The 18558-nt window shown below is 52.5% G+C and overlaps 1 protein-coding gene across 4 annotated transcripts in view; it reads right to left on the bottom strand.

Annotated features, from left to right (window-relative positions):
* Positions 1-490: 490 nt before the first annotated feature.
* Tfap4 (transcription factor AP-4) overlaps positions 491-18558 on the bottom strand; it is a 39614-nt gene continuing 21546 nt past the window's right edge. Inside the window, exons 1-7 of one of the 4 annotated variants that reach the window (XM_027940870.2) lie at positions 11699-12055; positions 4189-4354; positions 3990-4088; positions 3461-3631; positions 2706-2846; positions 2290-2445; positions 491-1489 (exon numbers count right to left, since the gene is read on the bottom strand). In XM_027940870.2, coding sequence (XP_027796671.1) covers positions 1295-1489; positions 2290-2445; positions 2706-2846; positions 3461-3631; positions 3990-4088; positions 4189-4354; positions 11699-11787 — 1017 coding nt within the window. In that variant the 5' untranslated portion in view covers positions 11788-12055 and the 3' untranslated portion in view covers positions 491-1294. Of the gene's footprint in view, positions 1490-2289; positions 2446-2705; positions 2847-3460; positions 3632-3989; positions 4089-4188; positions 4355-4692; positions 5153-5286; positions 5309-11698; positions 12056-18558 lie in introns of those variants that run through there. The other 3 variants (XM_027940871.2, XM_071605350.1, XM_071605351.1) reach the window with 3 other exon arrangements.

Below are 18558 nucleotides of genomic sequence, written 5' to 3'. Positions count from 1 at the left end.
GTTTGGGAACTTGGTAGGTTGTGTAACGTTGTCAATATATAAAGCCCTTGGGATATCATTACCTCTAATTTCAAAAAGGAAACAGACTTAGAGGAGGTGGCTTGTCTGAGGCAGAACGCTAGTACTGGCAGACCAAGGCTAGGATCTGGGCACACACCACACCATAAGAGCATGTTCCATTCCCTTCTACAGATGAAGAGACTGCGGTTCAATGGAATTACACAAGCCTAGGAATTAGGACCCCTGAACACCCGTGTTCTTCTCCAGAAGTTAGGAAACTGTGGCTCATTTGCTCTTTCCCCTTACCCACAACACCACCCTCCATCTTTGCAGAATACCCAGGGAATATGGGGATCCCAATTTCTCATCACAACCCACACGCAATGTGGGTATTATGTTCCACAGTCCCCTCTGGAGTTGGGGGTCCTACTACTGGTCAGGTAGCCTTGTCTAGGTCCTCAAGACAGTGCACCCCAAGAGACACAGAATCTAAAAAACAAAGTACAAACTTTATTTGTTTCTTTACAAAGGCACAGTGGCCTCTTGGTTTTTCCCCCACTTTTTAACAAAATATAATAGCTTCTCCTTGGACACAAAAACCTCAAAATTGTTTAAAAAAAAACAAAAACAAAAACAAAACCTAAACCAAAATAAAACCAACAACAAACAAAACAAAGAGAGAGAGACAAAGACATTCTGGGGTTGAGGATGGGACCTGGAGGGAGAGGTGGGCTGGGGGATGGAGAGTCCTGGTGCTGAGATGGGGAGGGGGAAGGGAGAAGGGCAGCAGCAAACCCCAACCAAGAAGCAACACAGACCCCCGGGCCCCCAGAAAGCCCGACCCAGTCTGACCCCCAACCCATGTAAGTGCTTAAGGAAGAAATATGAAAACCAAACAGAGGGAAGGATTGAGACTGACAGGCTCTGGGGAGGGAGGAAATACCTTGGGGTTTCGTTTGATTTTCCCTGTTCTTAAAAACACGTTCAAATGAAAAAATGTTTTTTGGCGGAGAGAGGCCAGGCACCTCAGTGTCAGCGTCCCCCAGCCCCCAGGGCCGAGGCCCAACCCTGGGGTCCCAATGCTCCCACACGCTCTGCACCACCCCAGCCCCGGGACCTTGGCTTGGGTGGCGTCATTCAAAGGTTGATTTACAGTATTGAAAAAAGAGGTCATAAAAGAGACCCAAATGACATCATAATTTTGTAAAAATTTCTCACTCATTCACCCACATTTCTCCCTGTTGCTGCCCCGGCCCCCTCCAGCCCCCACAAGGGAGAGGAGGGCTGGGGGTGGTCAGGGAAGCTCCCCATCCCCTAACGGCTCCTCCCGGCTCTGGTCCATGGCATCACTGTCTGAGGCCTCCGAATCGGAGGCTGTGTCGGAGGTATGGGCCTCCGGGCAGCTGCGGACTGGCTTCACAATGACCGCTCGCCGCTGCTCCTCCTCCAGCTCCTGCTTCTCCTGGGTGCCCTCGATGTGCTGGATTGCCTGTGCAGAAACAGGCCACTGAAGAAGCTCTGCTGGAGATGCCAGCCAGCCAGGAGACAAGGGCGACCTCAGCCAGCCATGACCTCCCCCAAAACACATACCCCAGAACTGTCCAGAAATAAACCTGGCAGAGGGGAGTGCTGCCAGAGTCCAGGAGGAACAAACTTTAGAAACCCCCACCTCCGTTAAGTTGAAGAACCCCTTCCCAGAACCCATAGTCCCAGTGCTGCCCAGAAATGAGCATCTCTCACATATTTATGCATTCTAAAGTCTGCCTGCTAGCTCATTAAAGGCCTTTGGTACTATTGCATTATTCAGTGTGCTGGGTTTATGGGCAACTAAAGGTCTGGGGGGACAGAAGGGTTTTTTCCTGTTTGGGCTTTTTTAGATTATTTCATTATTAATTAACTAATTTCCTTATGCTGCCCACAGACTTATAAAAGGTGTGAGGACAACCCACCCAGCCATTGCCACCTCCACCTCTATCCCAAGTTCTGGGAAATGGAGGTGAGACAAAGTTCTGGATCAACTCAAAAACTGCAGGAGCTTGGTAACCAGGAGGCTCTGAGCTTAAAGGAGCCTCTCAGCAAAACCCACGACAAGGAAAAGAACACAGTTCTTTTGCCCGGCCACTCTCTAGTTCTCTGTCCCCAGAGACACAGGGAGGAGACCTCCCCAGGGGCATCCAGACTTCACCCAACCCAAGGCCCTCTGGCTCCTCTTCCATTTTTTCTAACTCCCCTAAAAAGTCTCTTCCCAGAGTCCCCCCCACAAGCTGCCCCTTCCCCAAGCCCAAGTACCTGCACAATGGTGTCCAGATTTTGCCGGGAAGTGGACACAGAGTTGATGACTGAGGAGGGGCCCATGGTGACAACATTGATGTGGTGGGAGTGGGGGGGGGCTGGTGCTGGCACAATCACTGTGGGGTGGTGCGTAGGGGCCGGAGGGGGCAAGAGCTGCAAAACAGAAGCCCTCAGTCTCTCCAAAGGCCCTTCCAGCCCATCACCCTCCCTTACTCATGGGGGATCCTGTAGTTTGGTTCTTATTTGCCCCCCCCCCCCAAGATCTATGTGGTCCCTGGCGTGGCACTATGGCAAGGTGGTGTGGGCTCTAGTGGGGGTCTATAAGTTACTGGGTGTGGGGGGAATGCCCTTGAAGAAGATAGTGGAACCCCAGGGCAGTTTTCAGGGGGCCCCTCCCAGAGCCTCCTGCTCACCTGGGTCCGCAGGTGCTGCTGTTCCCGCTCCAACTTCTCCTGGTGCAGCAGCCGCACCTGCTCCTGCTGCTGCTGCAGCTGCACCTGCTGGGCGATCACCTTGAGCTTTTCCGGGTACATGTGGGCCTCAAGCGAGCGCACCTGCAGGTGGAGCGCACAGCAGTCAAGAGCAGGCCAAACCAGCAGCAAAGCAAGCCATTCACTAAACCCTCAAGCCCAAGCACAGAGCATGCCCCAACCCAAAACCCTGGCCCTCCTCAGCGTGAGGACCAAAGTCCTCACCAGAGCCCCACCAGGCCTCTTCCCCCTCCAGCCCTTGGGCCTTCCCTCCACCTGGAGCACCCTTCTCCTTTCTGTGTCTGGTTAGCTGGTTTCCATGTAGAACCGGGGAGTACCCCTGGAGAAGTAGGTCAATCCCCTCCTGATGGCACAGCTCTTCTCTTTTTTTTTTTTTTTTTGGTTTTGGTTTTGGCGCTGGGTCTGAACCCAGAGCTTTATATGCTAAACACATGTGCTGTCACTGATGTATACCCCAGCCCTCGGTTCCAGACTATGACTGATTCCCCTCGCCCCCACGCAAAAGGTGGCTCTGGAGGGTAGGGCCCTGTCTGGCTGTTCTCCATTCCTAAGACTGGCACAAAGCAGGTGCGCCCGTAAATACCTGCTAAACGGAAGGCGCCAGGGCAGAAGAGACCACAGAATCCATTCTCCGCGCCCGCGGCACCGCGCCCGGCCGGCAGAGGGCACTGCCTCACCTGCTCCTCCAGCATCATGCGCACTGAGCGCTCCTTGTCCAGCTGCTGCCGCAGCTCAATCATCTCCCGCCGCAGGTCCTCCGCCTTCTCATCCTCCCAGATGTCCGGGGAGCCAATGCCCTCGTCCTTGTCCTCTGCCCGCCGCCGCTTCGGAGATGAGCCACTCAGCTCCTAGGGACCCCAAGGGGTTGGTGAGTGTGCTGACACCCCCATACCACGAACACCACCATGGAGATGGGCTCCACTGCAAACCCCATGGAGCTGCCCAACAGAGATGGACCCACCTAGGGAGCCCATTTTGCAAATCCAACAAACTGGCCAAATGCCTTCCAGAGTCCACTCCACCACACAAAACGGGAAACTGAGGCCCTGGCAGGAAGGCAAGTGTGTGAAGTAGGCAGGTTGGTGGACAAGATGGGACCTGCTGCTGCATCTGCATCCCAGGCCAGTGGTTGGGTCCAGGCCTGCCCATGCTGAGGTGAGGGAGCCAGGAGGAGGGTGCTGAGAAAAGGAGGCCCCCTCTGGGTACCTGAATGAAGCGCTTGAGCTGTGTGTTCTGCTGCAGGAGCCTGGTCTTCTCCTGCTCCAGGGAGAAGATGTACTCTGCTGTCTGCTGGAGAATAGCTGCCTGAAGGCAAGAAGGAACAAAGTCGCTGTGGTATTTGCCCAAGCCCACTTCCCTTCCCAACCACAGCCTGCACTGACTCCAGGAAGCCCTCCCTGCTCACCTTGCTGAGCTTCTCTCCATCTGTGTGGGGGATGAGGGTCTTGAGGGACTGGAAGCCTGCGTTGATGCTCTGCATGCGCCTCCGTTCGTTGCTGTTGGCAATCTCTCGCCGAATTCGCCGCTCCTGGTCCCGCTGGGTCTCGGGGGTCAGTGGAATGTTGGCAAGGCTGCAAGGAAGGACGGGGCAGGTTCAGGCTAGGTACAGTATGAACCCCACCCCCAGTGGACCTATCTTCAAATTCATCTCCTGAGGGCCCTGGGTGTAACCTGCATCTCTGCCCTGCTGCAAAAAGAGGCCAGATCACACAGATGCCTACACCCCAGCAGATCACCTAAGATGACAGAGAGGTGCTCCCTGGACAGCTGGCTTCAGGCAAGGGCAGCCTGCTCCAAACCTAACCCTTCCCTGGCTTCCTTCCTGGAAAGAGGTATCCTCCAGATCAGAGGCTCCCAGACACGTCTGGGTATCAGAAACACCCAGGAATCTGGGTGAGGTAGCACACACCTGTAATCCCAGCTATTCCAGAGGCTGAGGCAAGAAGATCACAAGCTTGAGGCCAGCCAAGGCAACTTAGCCAGATGCTGTCTCAAAATCAAATTTTAAAAAAGGGCTACGTAGGGATGTAGCTCAATGGTAGAGTGCTCGCCAAGCCCTATGCTCGAGCAGCAACACACACACACACACACACACACACACACTACTACACAGGAGTTTATATACTACAGACCCCCAGATGCTGGCTCCAGTATCTAGCAAGGTCTGGGTGAGGCCCTGTAGCCTCCATGGCTGTTCCCTGTGATTGTGAGCAGGTGGACCCCAGGCCACAATCAGAGACACTGCTGGGACATGTCTGAGCTCCAGGCCGTGCATCTGGACCATCTCCTACAGACTCAGCCTTTGCCACCCCAGGACTGAGAAAATGTTCCTCCTCCTCCCTTCCTACCCCTATAGCCGTGTCTCCAGCTACACTCCCCTAGCACCCCAGTCCAGCCCCAGCCCCGCAGACTAAGACTTCACAAAAGATAAGATGGGTACCACTCATTCCACAGAGGGGACACCAAGCCAACAATCCCTAGGACAGTTCTCCGCAGAGCCCACCTACTCCAAAAGGCAGGCCCACTCTGTGCCAGAGAAGTGAGACTCCCCGCAGGCTGTGGGCGACGTTACTGCCTGGTGCAGGAGCAGTAGCCAGTGGGGTGAGAGAGAAGGCAGCCAGGAAGGGGGCGAGGCTGCGGGCACTAGAGGAGGCAAGGCAGCAGGGGAGCCTGTGGGCCTGCACCACTGCTCCCGAGGGGTGGGCCTGTGTGTGGCCTGGAGGAGGCATGCCCCACTTCCCGGCCCTCCCCTGCAACTCCCCCACCCCGCCCCAGCCTGATGGCTTCCAGATGCTGGGCTCCTAGCAGAGGCCGCCAGCCCCACCCAAAGCCACAGCCTGGCCTCTTCCTGAGGGGCCCTCCCAGGGTGACCTGTTTCAGGTCTTAGCCAAGGAAGCTTGTGCTCCTGGGACGGGGGAATAGGGAAAGGTCTCTGTGGAGCACTCATCAAGGTCAAGGAGGAGCCTGGTCTAACTCCTTTGCTGTGACTTGGTCTCTGTCCTTATCCCCAAAAGAAAAGGAGCTACACAGCAGCCCAGGGGAGAACACAGAGGAACAGATGGAAACAGTCAAGGCCTGTTCTGCCCCACCCAACCTGCCCCTTTTGTCCCACCTCAGCTCCCTGAGGGCCTCTGGACACATCCCTCCCCTTCCTAGGCCTCAGCTTCCTCTCCCAACAGAGGGTGGCCAGCTAGGAGTTAGCTCCCCATCAGCTGCTGTTGGGTCTGGAGGCAAATCAGCCCCTTCCTGCTTCACCAAGCCAAGGCCCCCCACCCACCCACATCAATGCCCAAAGGCCAGGGCTGGGACCCACCCAGAGCCCCAGGGTGCAGACCCTTCACAGGGCCTGGGAATGTCTGCACTAGGAAGGGAACCACATCCCTCCCTTTACAGATGACGTTCCCCTTCACTCAGGGTCCAGAGTCTGGAAAGCCAGTTTTAGATCAGACAGCTGAACATCCATCTCCCTGTCTTCAGGCCAAGGTGCCTCCCTTTTTCACAATTTTCTGCCCCATAATGGGAGTGACAGGGTGTCTGCAAAAAGAAAAAGAGCAGGGCAGAAGCTGAGGCTCAAGTGCCCTCAGAGCCTGGCCCCTGGAGGGCTTAGAATAGAGGAATGAGTAAAATATGTTCTGTATTCTTCATGTAATGTGCTGGACACACTTTGCTAGCATTTCTTCATTGAATTGTCACAGTCTTCCTGAGTCAGGTGGCCTGATGGTTCCCATATAAAGAGGAAGACACAGAGTCTTGGAAAGGGACAAGTTACTGCAAGTGGTGGAGCTGGGACCCAAGCAGGTAAGGAGCTATGGGGCAGAACAGGCTCTGCATTATCCCCACTGACCAACAGGGAGCAGTCATCCATGTAGAGGGCTACGCGCTGGATATGCCCACGATCAAATAGCCAGACCAAGGCACAGCAGGCTCCTGCAGACACCCCACCAGCTGCTGGTGCCCTCTATGGACTGTTCACACCCAGCCCAGGGCAGCTCAGCAAAAGGGGTGTAGCTGCAAGAACAGTGCTTGTGTTCCTGCCCTCCCCCAATGAGGGGCCAGGCCCACAAGAAGTGACTTGCCTAAGGTCGCACCTGGCAGAGGATGAAGCAGGGTGCAGTGGAATGTATGTTCCTGTGACTCCTTGCCCAAGTCTCACCATGACCCTCAGCCTCTCTATGCTACCCCCGCAGGATGCCTCCTAACTGGGGAGCTCAAAGGAACCCATGGAGCCCTGGTCCTGAAAGGCCCAACCCCAAAATTCCAGAAGGAAGAGACCCTGAGAGCCATGGCCCATGTCAGCCCCTCCTCTGCACCAGAAGCTACCAGCCCAGCTCTTCCGAATGTCCCATCCTGCCCACTCCCTCCAAACCCATCAGTCCAGCCCCGACTTGGGAACCAGCTGCTTAACTCCAAGAAAAGAGACTTCCCCTCAGCTACGGCTCTTCATGTAGACCTGAATTTGCCACCAAGACTCTCAATTATAACTCATCTGAACAGCACCACAAGTACCAGCTTAGAACTGTTTAATGGACTACTTGCTAACCAGAAGTTCTGATTCGTGGAGTGTTATCTAACCAGGAATGCTGACTGGTGGAATGATGACCAATCAGGGCTTCTAAATACTGACCAACTCAAGGTTCCTACTGATGAAAGATAGTTAACTGTCATTTCCAGGAGATATGCACTGCATAAAGTGGATCTTCCTACAACTACCTGAAAGTTCCTTACAGCTTTTTCTGTGTGTTGCAGAAGTAAACTCCATTCACAGTAACCAACCATATGGTAAAAGTCCCACTACCGGGTAGGGTTGAGGCTCAGGGGCAGAGCGCTTGCCCAGCATGTGTGAAGCACTGGGTTCGATCCTCAGCACCCACATATAAATAAATAAATAATAAAAGTACATCAACAGCTAAAAAATATATTTAAAAAAAAAGTCCCACTACCCTCCCCAACTTCTACTCCTCCAGGTGGGCAGAGAAGGGACTAGAGGCCACTGGCAGCAGGTAGCTCTGGCTTCTTCTCCCCCTCACCTCACTGTCCTCTGACAGCCAGTCTGCTGGGGCTGACCAGGGCCTGCTTAGCTTCAGGAATAAGGCAGGACACTGGGCAGCCAAAGAGTCAAGGGGTAAAATTTGGGCAGCAGGCTTGGGTGTCAAGGGCAGGGCTGCTATCCCTCCTACAACAGTATCCTTAGAAATCTGGGAAGACGGGCAGCAACCCAAACAGATGTTCAGGGACAATGGTATACTCTGCACACCTAGATTCCTGACCAGTACGTGCTCCTCCTGCCCAGCCTAAGACCAAGTGTCTCCTATCCCCTCAACCTGACTGCCCAGTTCCTACCTCCAACTGGTCACTGAAAACTCTCATTTCACAATCCCCTCAACTCATACATCCCAGAGTCACTTAAACATCCACACAAAGGTGAGGAAGTCCACACAAAAAACAGGAAGCGGGGAGAACCTGCCCACCAAGGATGCCCAGGGCACTCTTACTTCTCTGTCCCACTGCCTCTAGCCATACACCCCTCTCCAACCTACCACAGCCAGTCCGCCACCCTCCTGGGTTCCAGAACACAGGATGCCCAAGCTGCTCCAGGCAGACATTCTGCCCCCACCTCACCTCCCTCCAGCTCCTCCAGCCCATCAGAGGGAACCCTGCATTGGGTTCAAGTGTCAACTTCAGCCTAGCCACCTGCTGGCTGTGGAACCACAAGCTGTGCCACTGTGTCTCTCATACAGCCTCTGTCTCCCCCACCTGTAAAACGTGGAAATACTGCCTCATTTCACAAGGTCATGGTAAAATGTAAACGAGAGAGAGCTGGGCATGGTGGCACACGCCTGGAATACCAGCAACTGGCGAGGCTGGGGCAGGAGGATCGCCAAGTTCAAAGCCAGCCTCAGCAACTCAGAGAGGCCCTCAGCAATTTAGCAAGACCCTGTCTCAAAAAATAAAAAGGGCTGGGGATGTTGCTCAGTGGTTAGGCACCCAATCCCCAGTACCAAAAAAAAGAAAGAAGATAGAGAGAAGTATGGTGGCAGACACCTGTAATCTCAGCAACTCAGGAGGCTGAGGCAGAAGAATTGCAGGTAACTTAGCAAGACCTTTCTCAAGAGATCAGGGTGCTGATCAGTGGTAGACCCCTGGGTTCAATCCCCAGAATGAATGAATAAATAAATAAATGAGAGAGAACATAATAGGAGGATAATAGGATTCCCTGTTTCCCAGGGTTTGCACCCAGGTGTCCAGAACACCCTGTGGCTCTCTCAGGGGCCGAAAGGACCCTTTAGCACCAGTGGTCAGGTCTTATTCACTGCTGTATCCTCAGTTCCAGCATCTAGCTGGTGTTTCTAAATATAGGATCAGGGACTCCATAATCCAAAGCCTTTAATTTTCTCTAACTCCCCGCCCCTCCTCTTTTTTTTTTAATTAGGAGCATTTACTTTGTTTATTTATTTATTTTTACATGGTGCTGAGGATTGAAGCCAGTGCCTCACACATGCTAGGCAAGTGCTCTGCCACCAAGCCACAACCCCAGCCTTCTAACTCCCTTTTTACCAGCACTTTTTTAAAGAGCTTACAAAGATAAGGCCACCTGCTCTTCAGAGTCTGAATGACACTTTAACAGCTTCCAGACACTTTCTCAGAGGTGTTCCCTTTTTCCAAGGCTAAGGACCATTAGACAACAGGTCCAAAACCTCCAGGCAGCACTGTACCCTACAACCCTCTCTCTCCCCGTTTGGCCTGGGAGACAGAGGAGAGGGGCAGGGAAGGCTCAGCTAGACAGAGATGAAGTGAAGTCCTCCAGCCTGAGACAACCCAGAGAATCAAATTCACCCAGCCAGAAGGTCAGTATTCCCATGTCACCCTGTGGCCCCAGGTGAAAATGAACAAACCTTAGAGGCCTTGACTCTTGGCCCAGTGCACAGCTGGTAACTGCCTAGAAGAGGGTCAGGCTGAGGACTTGTGCACCAGGAGGCAGGCCCTGCTACCTCAAGCACTGGGTCTGCCAAGGCTAATACCTCCTAGTGGTCTGCTGGCCTCCTTCAAAGGGAGACTTGGGACAGAGATGGAGTGAAGCCAGAATCTTAATAGGCCCCAGAAGTCTCAACCAAAGCCCAAGCATGGCAGTCAGAGGGTCTCACTGCCCAAGACTGCACAGATCAGAGGCCAAAGGAGTCCTCTCAATAGTTTGGAATTCAATCTCACCTCCACTGCCCAGCCCAGCTACCAATAGCAAGTGGAAGGGCAGGCCTCTGGGATGGTGTTGCAGACCCACCTCCACCACTTGGTCTAGCCAGCCTCCGTGTTCTCATCTTTACAAAGGAATCAGAAGACAAGGAGTCTCAGAGGAAGACTATGACAACTCAATGAGAAAACCCTAGTAAAGCGACTTATTACTGCTGGACCTTTTCTAAGGCCACCCTTCAAGGAGGCCCTGCCAGCTACCAGACCCATTAACTGGTATTGACTGTGAACTTGAGAAAGATGGGAGGCCTGAGGCGGGATGTGTGCCTGTGCAGTGGAGTCCACCGGCCTGGGATACACCATGTGGGCTCCTCCTCCCTAACACCCCGCCCCGCCTGCCCGGGGCGGCAGAGCACGTGGCTCCAGCTTTGGGGAGCCATTTCGCTTCTGGAGCAGCACGGCAAGAAAAAGACTACAGGTCCCAAACTTGTGCGCACTGGAGAAACTCCCCATCTCTGCGCGCACCCCTGGCTGGCCACTCGGGGTCCACAATAAGCAGATGCCCGGGCCCTGCCATCAGAGTTACAGGCTTGTGCATTCTAACGTATCCAGGGCGATTCCACTACTAGTGGCCAGCGAATCCATCACCCTTGGTAAAGGATAGATCTGGGGCAAGCCAGAGCCAAGCTTGCAAAGCGGCTTCTATGGAAGGCTGAGGACCCTGGGCCATCCACTCGGCTGTGACCGTGCGAGCGATTTCGGTTTACCGCTGAGGGAAGGATCCTGGGATGGGAAAGTTCACGTGCGGAGAGGGGCGGCCTTGCGCAGCCAAGGCCACCCTCAGGTGCCGCGTACCTAAAAGGCCTCCCCACCTGGCCTGTCTCGCCCCTACTGTAAGCAGAGGCTGAGCTTTGTGCGGGGAAAGCGTGGCCTGAGAGTGCCTACAAGTCCCACAATGCCGCAACAGCCGCGCGCGGAGAACTACAGCTCCCGCGAGGCCACGCGCGCACAGGCCCGCCTACTCCAAGAGGGCTGCAGAGTCACGTCCAGGCCTCGCTAGTAAACAGCGCCCGGGCGCGGGCGGGCAAGCGAGCGACCCAGCAGTAATCAAGATGTCCAGGGCCGCGGCGCTCCAGCCCGCCGCGCTGCCCCTCTGGGCCCGCCCATCCCCGCAGCCCTACACAAGCATGCCCCCGACCCCGAAGCAACTCCGCTCTCTGCAAACACGCACACTACCCGGCTCCCCGCCCCCCCCCCCCGCGTCCGGATCCGCGGCATGGCTGCATTGTAGCTGCCCTCGCCCGGGCTCCACGCGCGCCTGGGACCCCTCCAGTTCCCTTGGAGGGGGGCTCTGAGAGCACAAGGAAGCAGGGAAAGGAAGGAAGCAGCCGCGAGAAGGGGGGAGGAAGCGAGGGGGTAAAGACACCAGCACCAAGCATGGCCGGGACTGCTGCAGAACCACGTGGGTCTGTTTGCAATTTACAAACGTCGCGACTCGCCCGCCTGCAGCGGACAAAAGTGGCTGGGGCCGCCCGGGGTCCCCACGTTCTGAGAAAGGAAGGTCCCCAGGCGGCTCAAGCCCACGGCACGGGGCTGCAGCCACCCCGGTGGCTAAGAAAGAAGAGCAGGGTCGGCAGCGCGGGCCATGCGTGCGCACACGCGCGCCCGCCCGGGCGGGCTGGCCAGGGGCTGCAATGGTAGGAAGGGGTGGGGGTAGGAGGAGTACACACCTACAGAGTCCTCCTATCACTTCTTTCTCTGTTTTCCTGAAATGTTGCAAAGAGGGCACCTTCTGAGTGGGCACCATGAAATACTCCATAGCGATCGGCCCCCCTCCTCTGCACGAGCTGGGTCCCGCGGTCCGCCGGAGAATGCAAGATGGAAATCCGAATCAAAGGGCAGCGCCGGACGGAGGTGCAGAATCGGCCGGTCCCAGATGCTGGCGGCGGCGGCGGCGGCAGCGAGGGGAGGGAGGCGGGCGGGAGGGGCGGGAGGGAGGTCTCTCCGGCCTGCCTCCCCGGGCGTGTGTATGTGTGTGTGTGTTTGCAGCTGATCAGATGTCTGTTTCAAGGCGGGAAACAGCTGGTGAAAACTCAGCACTCCCCCGGCCTCCTTCCGCGGAGTAAGGAATTGCATGTAAACAAAGGACTATTTGCAGAGTCCCCCGGGCGGCGCAAGGCCGAGGCGAGAGGGGCATGGGCCCCGGGGGGCCGCCTGCAACCAGTGTCTGCAGACCTCCCCGAAGGTGCAGGGGGCCCAGGGCTGCGGACCCGCTGGGGAAACGCGGCGTGAATTGAGCGAGCTGCGGCCCAGCTACATGCGCCACTATGGGTGATGAGGTCCATCAGCTGACAGGTTGGCAAGCATTGCAAAAAAAAAAAAGGCCAGCCTCTGTGAGGGAGCCCAGTCTTTGCCGCTCGGGGTCCGCTGGGGACTGCCCAATGCAGGGTCTACGCTCACCAGGGCCCTGGGTCGGGGATGGGGGACGCGATTGGGTTCCGCTTGCAGCGGCAGCGGGAAGGCGGCCTGGGATGCGTGCTTGGGCTTTCGCTTTTTCACGATTGCAACTACACGGAGTGGAGCCACTCTGGCGCGCTCTCTCCGAGCCGACCCAGGGCCCCCTGGAAACTTGCGTCACAGCCACCTCTTCCCACTTGTAACTTGGGGCTGACTCAGGAGGCCGACCAGCCTCCCCCCTCCGTCCCTGCCCTGCTGGCTGCCCGGACAGCTCCAGAGCCTAGGAATCCCGGAGTCAGGGAGGGGACCGCGAAGGCAGCGAGCTGGGCACCTGGGATGCAGCTGCCCTGGGAAGCCTGGGGGGCAGGGAGCGGGGGAAGAACGGCGGCGGCCAGCGCAGCCCGGAGGTCTGATCATTGCTGCCGGGTCTCCCCCCACATTCCTCCTCTGCGGGCGGAACACTGCAGTTTCACACAACATAGTGAAGCATGGACGGAACTTGCTCCTCCGCTAGGGTGCGCTCTGTACAAGGGGGTAATGGCATAGTGCCTTGAGGGGGACACTGTAGCGGCCAGTTTCCGTCCTCCGCCCCCACCCCCCACCTTCCGGCCACAGTCCCTCCCCTGGTTCAGGAAGCCCACGCCTGCCTTGGAATGTCCTCACTCCTGCCCACCGCCTTTCCCAATCCCATCCGCCTTCCAGGTTCCGCCCAAATCGCGCTTCCTAATTGAAATGCTCCTACTAATAACAATTGTTACAGTTATTATTAGGAAACATTATTGTTATTACGTATTGACAACGCTGTGTAGATGCCAGTTTTGCATACATATTCTCCAGTACTCAAAACAACCTGTTAAGGCAGTTTCTCTGGGTACTGATTCCAGAATCCCTAGGAGGCTTAATTGACAATGTAACAGTCCTTCCCCACCCCACCCCACCCCCGCCATACCGAGGATTGAACCCAGAAGCTTAACCACTGAACCACATCCCCAGCCCTTTATTTTTTATTTATTTTTTAAATAAGTCCTCACTAAGTTGCTGAGGCTGGCTTTGAACTCACAATCCTCTTGCCCCAGCCTCCCAAACCGCTGAGATTACAGGCTGCCAGTAAATGTAGCATCCTTGAGCTCTATCTACCTCAGGGGTATTGAATGGGCTGGGTGCTGCTGGGGAAGTTGATCTTTTACTCCCCTTGGAGCAGGATATTCTGATGCATCACTGTCTCTTTACTATACCATTTTGCAGCTAAGAAGACTAATACTCACTAGAACCTCCTAAGCCCATGCCTTTTATACCCCACCACCCCTCCAACACTGTGACTGGGGACTTGTTTTGTACTGAGATTTGCTTATGTGCAGGGGTGCTCCCTCCTGTCATGTTAAATGTAGCTTTAAAGTCATCTCTAAATGTCTACCTGGTCCAGTTTTGTCTCCCAGAGAACAGGGACTGTACTTTGGCCCTTTCTACTCAAAGAGGTAGCATTCCAGGGCCTGAAGGTACAAAGGAAACACGGGACTACTTTTTTTGTTTCTCTTGGGAGTCGTTTCCAAGACCACACAGACACCTTGGAATGCAATGAAATAGCAAAACTTAGGAATCAAAAAAAAAAAAAAAAAAATCTGACATTCAAAAAAAATCATGTCTTTCTTCATAACTTTATTTGGGGTGGGGATACTAGGGATTGAACTCAGAGGCACTAAGCCACATCCCCAGCCCTTTTCTGTATTTTATTTTGAGACAGGGTCTCACTGAATTGCTTAGCTCCTTGCTTCTGCTGAGGCTGGCTTAGAACTCTCCATCCTCCTGCGTCAGCCTCCTGAGCCACTGGGATTACAGGCTAGCGCCACCACGCAGCACTTTTTTCTTCTTCTTTTTTTTTTTTTTTTTCAAAATCACCAGGTAGGTGTTGTACATCTGTAATCCCAGAGACAGGCGGCTAAGGCTGGAGGATTGCAAGGTCAAAGCTAGCCTCAGCAACTTAGTGAGGCCCTAAGCAAAGGAACAAAAAAAGAGGGCTGGAGATGTGGCTCAATGGTTAAGCACTCCTGGGTTCAATCCCCAGTACCAAAATATTAATTAAAATTTAAAAATCACTGCCCAAAATTTATGATGGGCAAAATGCTCACGTCTTAATGGAAGATTCAATATTATGATTTTTCTTTTTCCTTCAGGATTCAATACAGTCTTGCATAGCTCTGGAATATAGCCTTTCTTTCCTTTTTATTAGTTGTTGGTAGCCCTTTATTTATTTATTTTTTATGTGGTGAATCGAACCCAGTGCCTCACACATTCTAGGCAAGCACTCTACCATGAGCCACAACCCCAACCCCTGGAATACAGCCATTCTTAAAATTATGATAGTTTGAGCTGGGCATAGTGGCACACATCTGTAATTCCAGTGGCTCAGGAGGCTGAGGCAGGAGGATCTCGAGTTCAAAGCAAGCCTCAGCAAAAAAAAAAGCGAGGCATTAAGCAACTCAGTGAGACCCTTTCTCAAAATAAAATACATAATAGGGTTGGGGATGTGGCTCAGTGGCCGAGTGCCTCTGAGTTCAATCCCTAGCATCCCCCAAAAAATTATGATAGTTTGGGTTGGGGATATAGCTCAATGGTAGAGCACTTGCCTAGCATGCATTAAGTCCTGGGTTTGATCCCCAGCACCACCAAAAAAAAAAAAGATATTTTGTTTATTGAATTTTTTCTTTTGCTTTAATTTTGATTCTTGCCGGGCACAGTGGTACACACCTAGGATCCCAGTGGCTCAGGTATCTGAGGCAAGAGGATTGCAAGTTCAAAGCCAGCGGCAACAACTTAGGAAGGCCCTAAGCAATTCAGTGAGACTCTGTCCTATAAATAAAATATGAAAAAGGGCTGGATATGTGGTTCAGTGGTTAAGCGCCCCTGGATTCAATCCCTGGTACCAAATACAAATAATAAAAAATTTAAAATAAATAAAAATAAAATATATTTTCAATTGATTGTATTAAAAATCGTTTCTCTTGCCAGGCACAGTGGTGCATGCCTGTAATCACAGCAGCTCAGGAGGCTGAGGCAGGAAGATCAGAATTTCAAAGCCAAACTCAGCAACTTAGCAGGGGCCTTCAGCAACTTAGTGAGACCCTATCTCAAAAAATAAAAAGAGCTGGGGGTGTGGCTGAGTGGTTCTGTGCCCCCGGATTCAATCCCTGATACAAAAAAAAAAAAAAAAAAAAAAAATTTGTTTCCTTGATTACTGAGTTTTTGGTGCCTGCTTATGTTTTGTCCTTCAACCGAGTGTCCCACTGGTCTCCCGTGAGTCCTGCTGTATGACAGTCCCCTCTTCTGCTGAGTGAAGTGGTTCACAATGACCAAGGCAAGAGGCAGCAAGGTCAGGGCTACCCACCAAATTCCCTACATCCCCTCTGGGTCTGGACATGGATATCATTTTTACATCTCTGCAGAGGAAGGTGGGAAACCTTTGCCCAGCCTTGGAGAATTCCTGTTCTTGCTGCTTCTCCCTGCCTTAACAGGTGACAAACCCTAAATTGGCAAGACAGAGGTCAAAGCAGACAAACTGCATTCAAAGAGTTCACAGCCTTCTTGTGGTGACAGGGAATTTGCTTAGGAAATGACCACATTTGGGGACACGTACAATACTGGGCCACATAACTATACACTGAGCAATTTCTCCAGTGCTTGGAATGAATGACAGCTGGAAGAAGCACACATGTCCCTATTCTTTTGACTAAACCTAGTTCCCAGAGGGCACACTGGGAATGGCTTCACCATTTCTTTTTTTTTGGTGGGGAGGGCAGGTACTGGGGATTGAACTCAGGGGCCCTTGACCACTGAGCCACATCCCCAGCCTTATTTTTAATTTTTTTTTTTTTTTGTATTTATAGATGGTCAGAATGCCTTTTATTTTATTAGTTTACTTTTATATGGTACTGAGGATTGAACCCAGTGCCTCATGCATGCTAGGCAAGCGCCCTGCAACTGAATTACAGCCCCAGCCCCCCCTATTTTCTATTTTATTTAGTCTCACTGAGTTGCTTATGGTCTTGCTAAGTTGCTAAGGCTGGCTATGAACTCATGATCCTCCTGCCTCAGCCTCACAAGCTGCTGGGATTACAGGCATGCACCACCGAGCTCGGTGGCTTCACCATTTCTGCTAAGGCCCTTTCTTTCATTGGTGTCCCCAGCCCAGTGCTCTCCCATGCCTCAGAAGTGCAAATCCAAACACTCCTTATCTTGTGCAGCCCAGTCCTATCCCCAAACTGAAATACCATCACTGGACACCACTCCTCCTCCCTAACCCCCTTCCATCACTTGTCCCTTTTCCAGCAGTAACATAAGGAGTCCCCAGATTCTGCTCCTTTGAGGCTCTGTGCATCCCTCAGTCAAAACCTCTTCCCAACTCCTAAAATCATTGTTTGGGCCACTGTGAGTAGCCAAAAGTACTCAGGAGGCTAACGTTAGAGGATTGTTCAAGGCCAGCATGGGAAACAGCAAGATCTTGTCTCCACAAAGGTGGGGTAGGGCTGAGGGTGTGACTCAGGGCAGAAAGCTGGTATAGCACAAGATGAGACCCTGGGTTTGATCACCAGAAACAAAAGCAAAAAGTGCCAAATTTATTGTTTGGCTGAATTCAGGTATTAGCAGGGCTGCATTCCTCCAGAAAGTTCTAGGAGGTGTTTTCCTGCCTTTTCCCACCATCTTCCATCTTTAAGGTACACCCTTTCGACCTCTGCTTCTGTCCTCCTATCCCTAAGTCTCACCTTCTTGCCTCCTACTTGTGATGACCTTGAGCCCACCCAGATACCCAGAAAAACCTCCTGATGGCAAAGCCCTTGGTGGCATCTTCACCTTTGCCATGTGAAATATCATTCCCATATATCCTGAAGGTTAGGATGAACATCTGAGGGGGACTTATTCTGTCTGCCACATCATCCTTTTTCTTCTTTTTTGGTTTTGTTTATTTTCATGAGGGTTTGTGAGATATATATATATATATATATATATATATATATATATATATATATATATTGCTTTTAGTTTGTGGACCATTGTATGCCCATGTTCACAACAAGTTCATGTTCACATTATTTACCACAGTCAAAATCAAAAGCTACAACAAGGGGCTGAGTCGTAGCACAGCTGTAGAGTGCTTGCTTAGCATGTGTGAGGCACTGGGTTTGATTTTCAGTACCACATATAAATAAATAAATGAAAATAGCATCCAGGACCCCTCCACTGACAACTGAAAAAAAAAAAAAAAAGCTTTTTAAAAAAAGCTACAACATGGCCAGGGTGCGGAGGTGCATACCTGTAATTCCAGTGGCTCAGGAGGCTGAGGCAGGAGGATTGAGAATTCAAAGCCAGCCTCAGCAAAAACAAGGCGCTAAGCAACTCAGTGAGACCCTGTCTTTAAATAAATTACAAAATAGGGCTGGGAATGTGACTCAGTGAGTAAGTGCCCCCAAATTCAATCCCTGGTACCCACCCCCCCAAAAAAAAAAAAGCTACAACATGGATGAATCTTGAAAACATGTTAAGTGGGGGCAGGGGGACAGAAAAGGTCATATGTCCTATGATTCTGTTTCTAAGGACTGTCTAGAACAGTTACATCCATAGAGGCAGAAAGTGGATTCGTGGTGCTAGGGTATGGGGGTTGGAGGATAAGGGGATGAATGCCAGTGGGCATAGGGTTTATGTTTGGATGATGAAAGTGTTCTAAAATTAGTGACGGTTGCACAACTCTGTCAATACACTAGAAACCACTGAATTCTATAACTTAAATGGGTGAATTATGTAGCATGTGAATTATATCTAATAAAGCTATTATTGGCAAGTTTTTTTTTTTTTTTTTTTTTTGTCCAGCTCTGTGGATCAAACCCAGGGCCTCGCACATGCTAAGCATATGCTCTACCACTAGCTACACCCCCAGGCTACAGAGCTGCTATTTAAAAACAGAAGTCCAGGGGGCCTCAGAGCAGTGGGCTCAGGGCTTCTTTCCTCAGACACAGTGGGACTTTCCTCCCTGGCCTGGGGTCCTGACTGCTTTGAGGGTTCCATCAGCCCTTCTTAGCCCCAACAACACCCTCCTTTTAGGCTGGTTGGGAGTTGCTGATTGAGAAATGTGGAATCAAGAACT

The sequence above is a fragment of the Marmota flaviventris genome, chromosome 19 (genome assembly GCF_047511675.1).
Source record: "Marmota flaviventris isolate mMarFla1 chromosome 19, mMarFla1.hap1, whole genome shotgun sequence".
Taxonomy (NCBI): Eukaryota; Metazoa; Chordata; class Mammalia; order Rodentia; family Sciuridae; genus Marmota; species Marmota flaviventris.
Note: the sequence above shows the minus strand (reverse complement) of the source record. Positions and strands in the feature narration are given on the sequence as shown.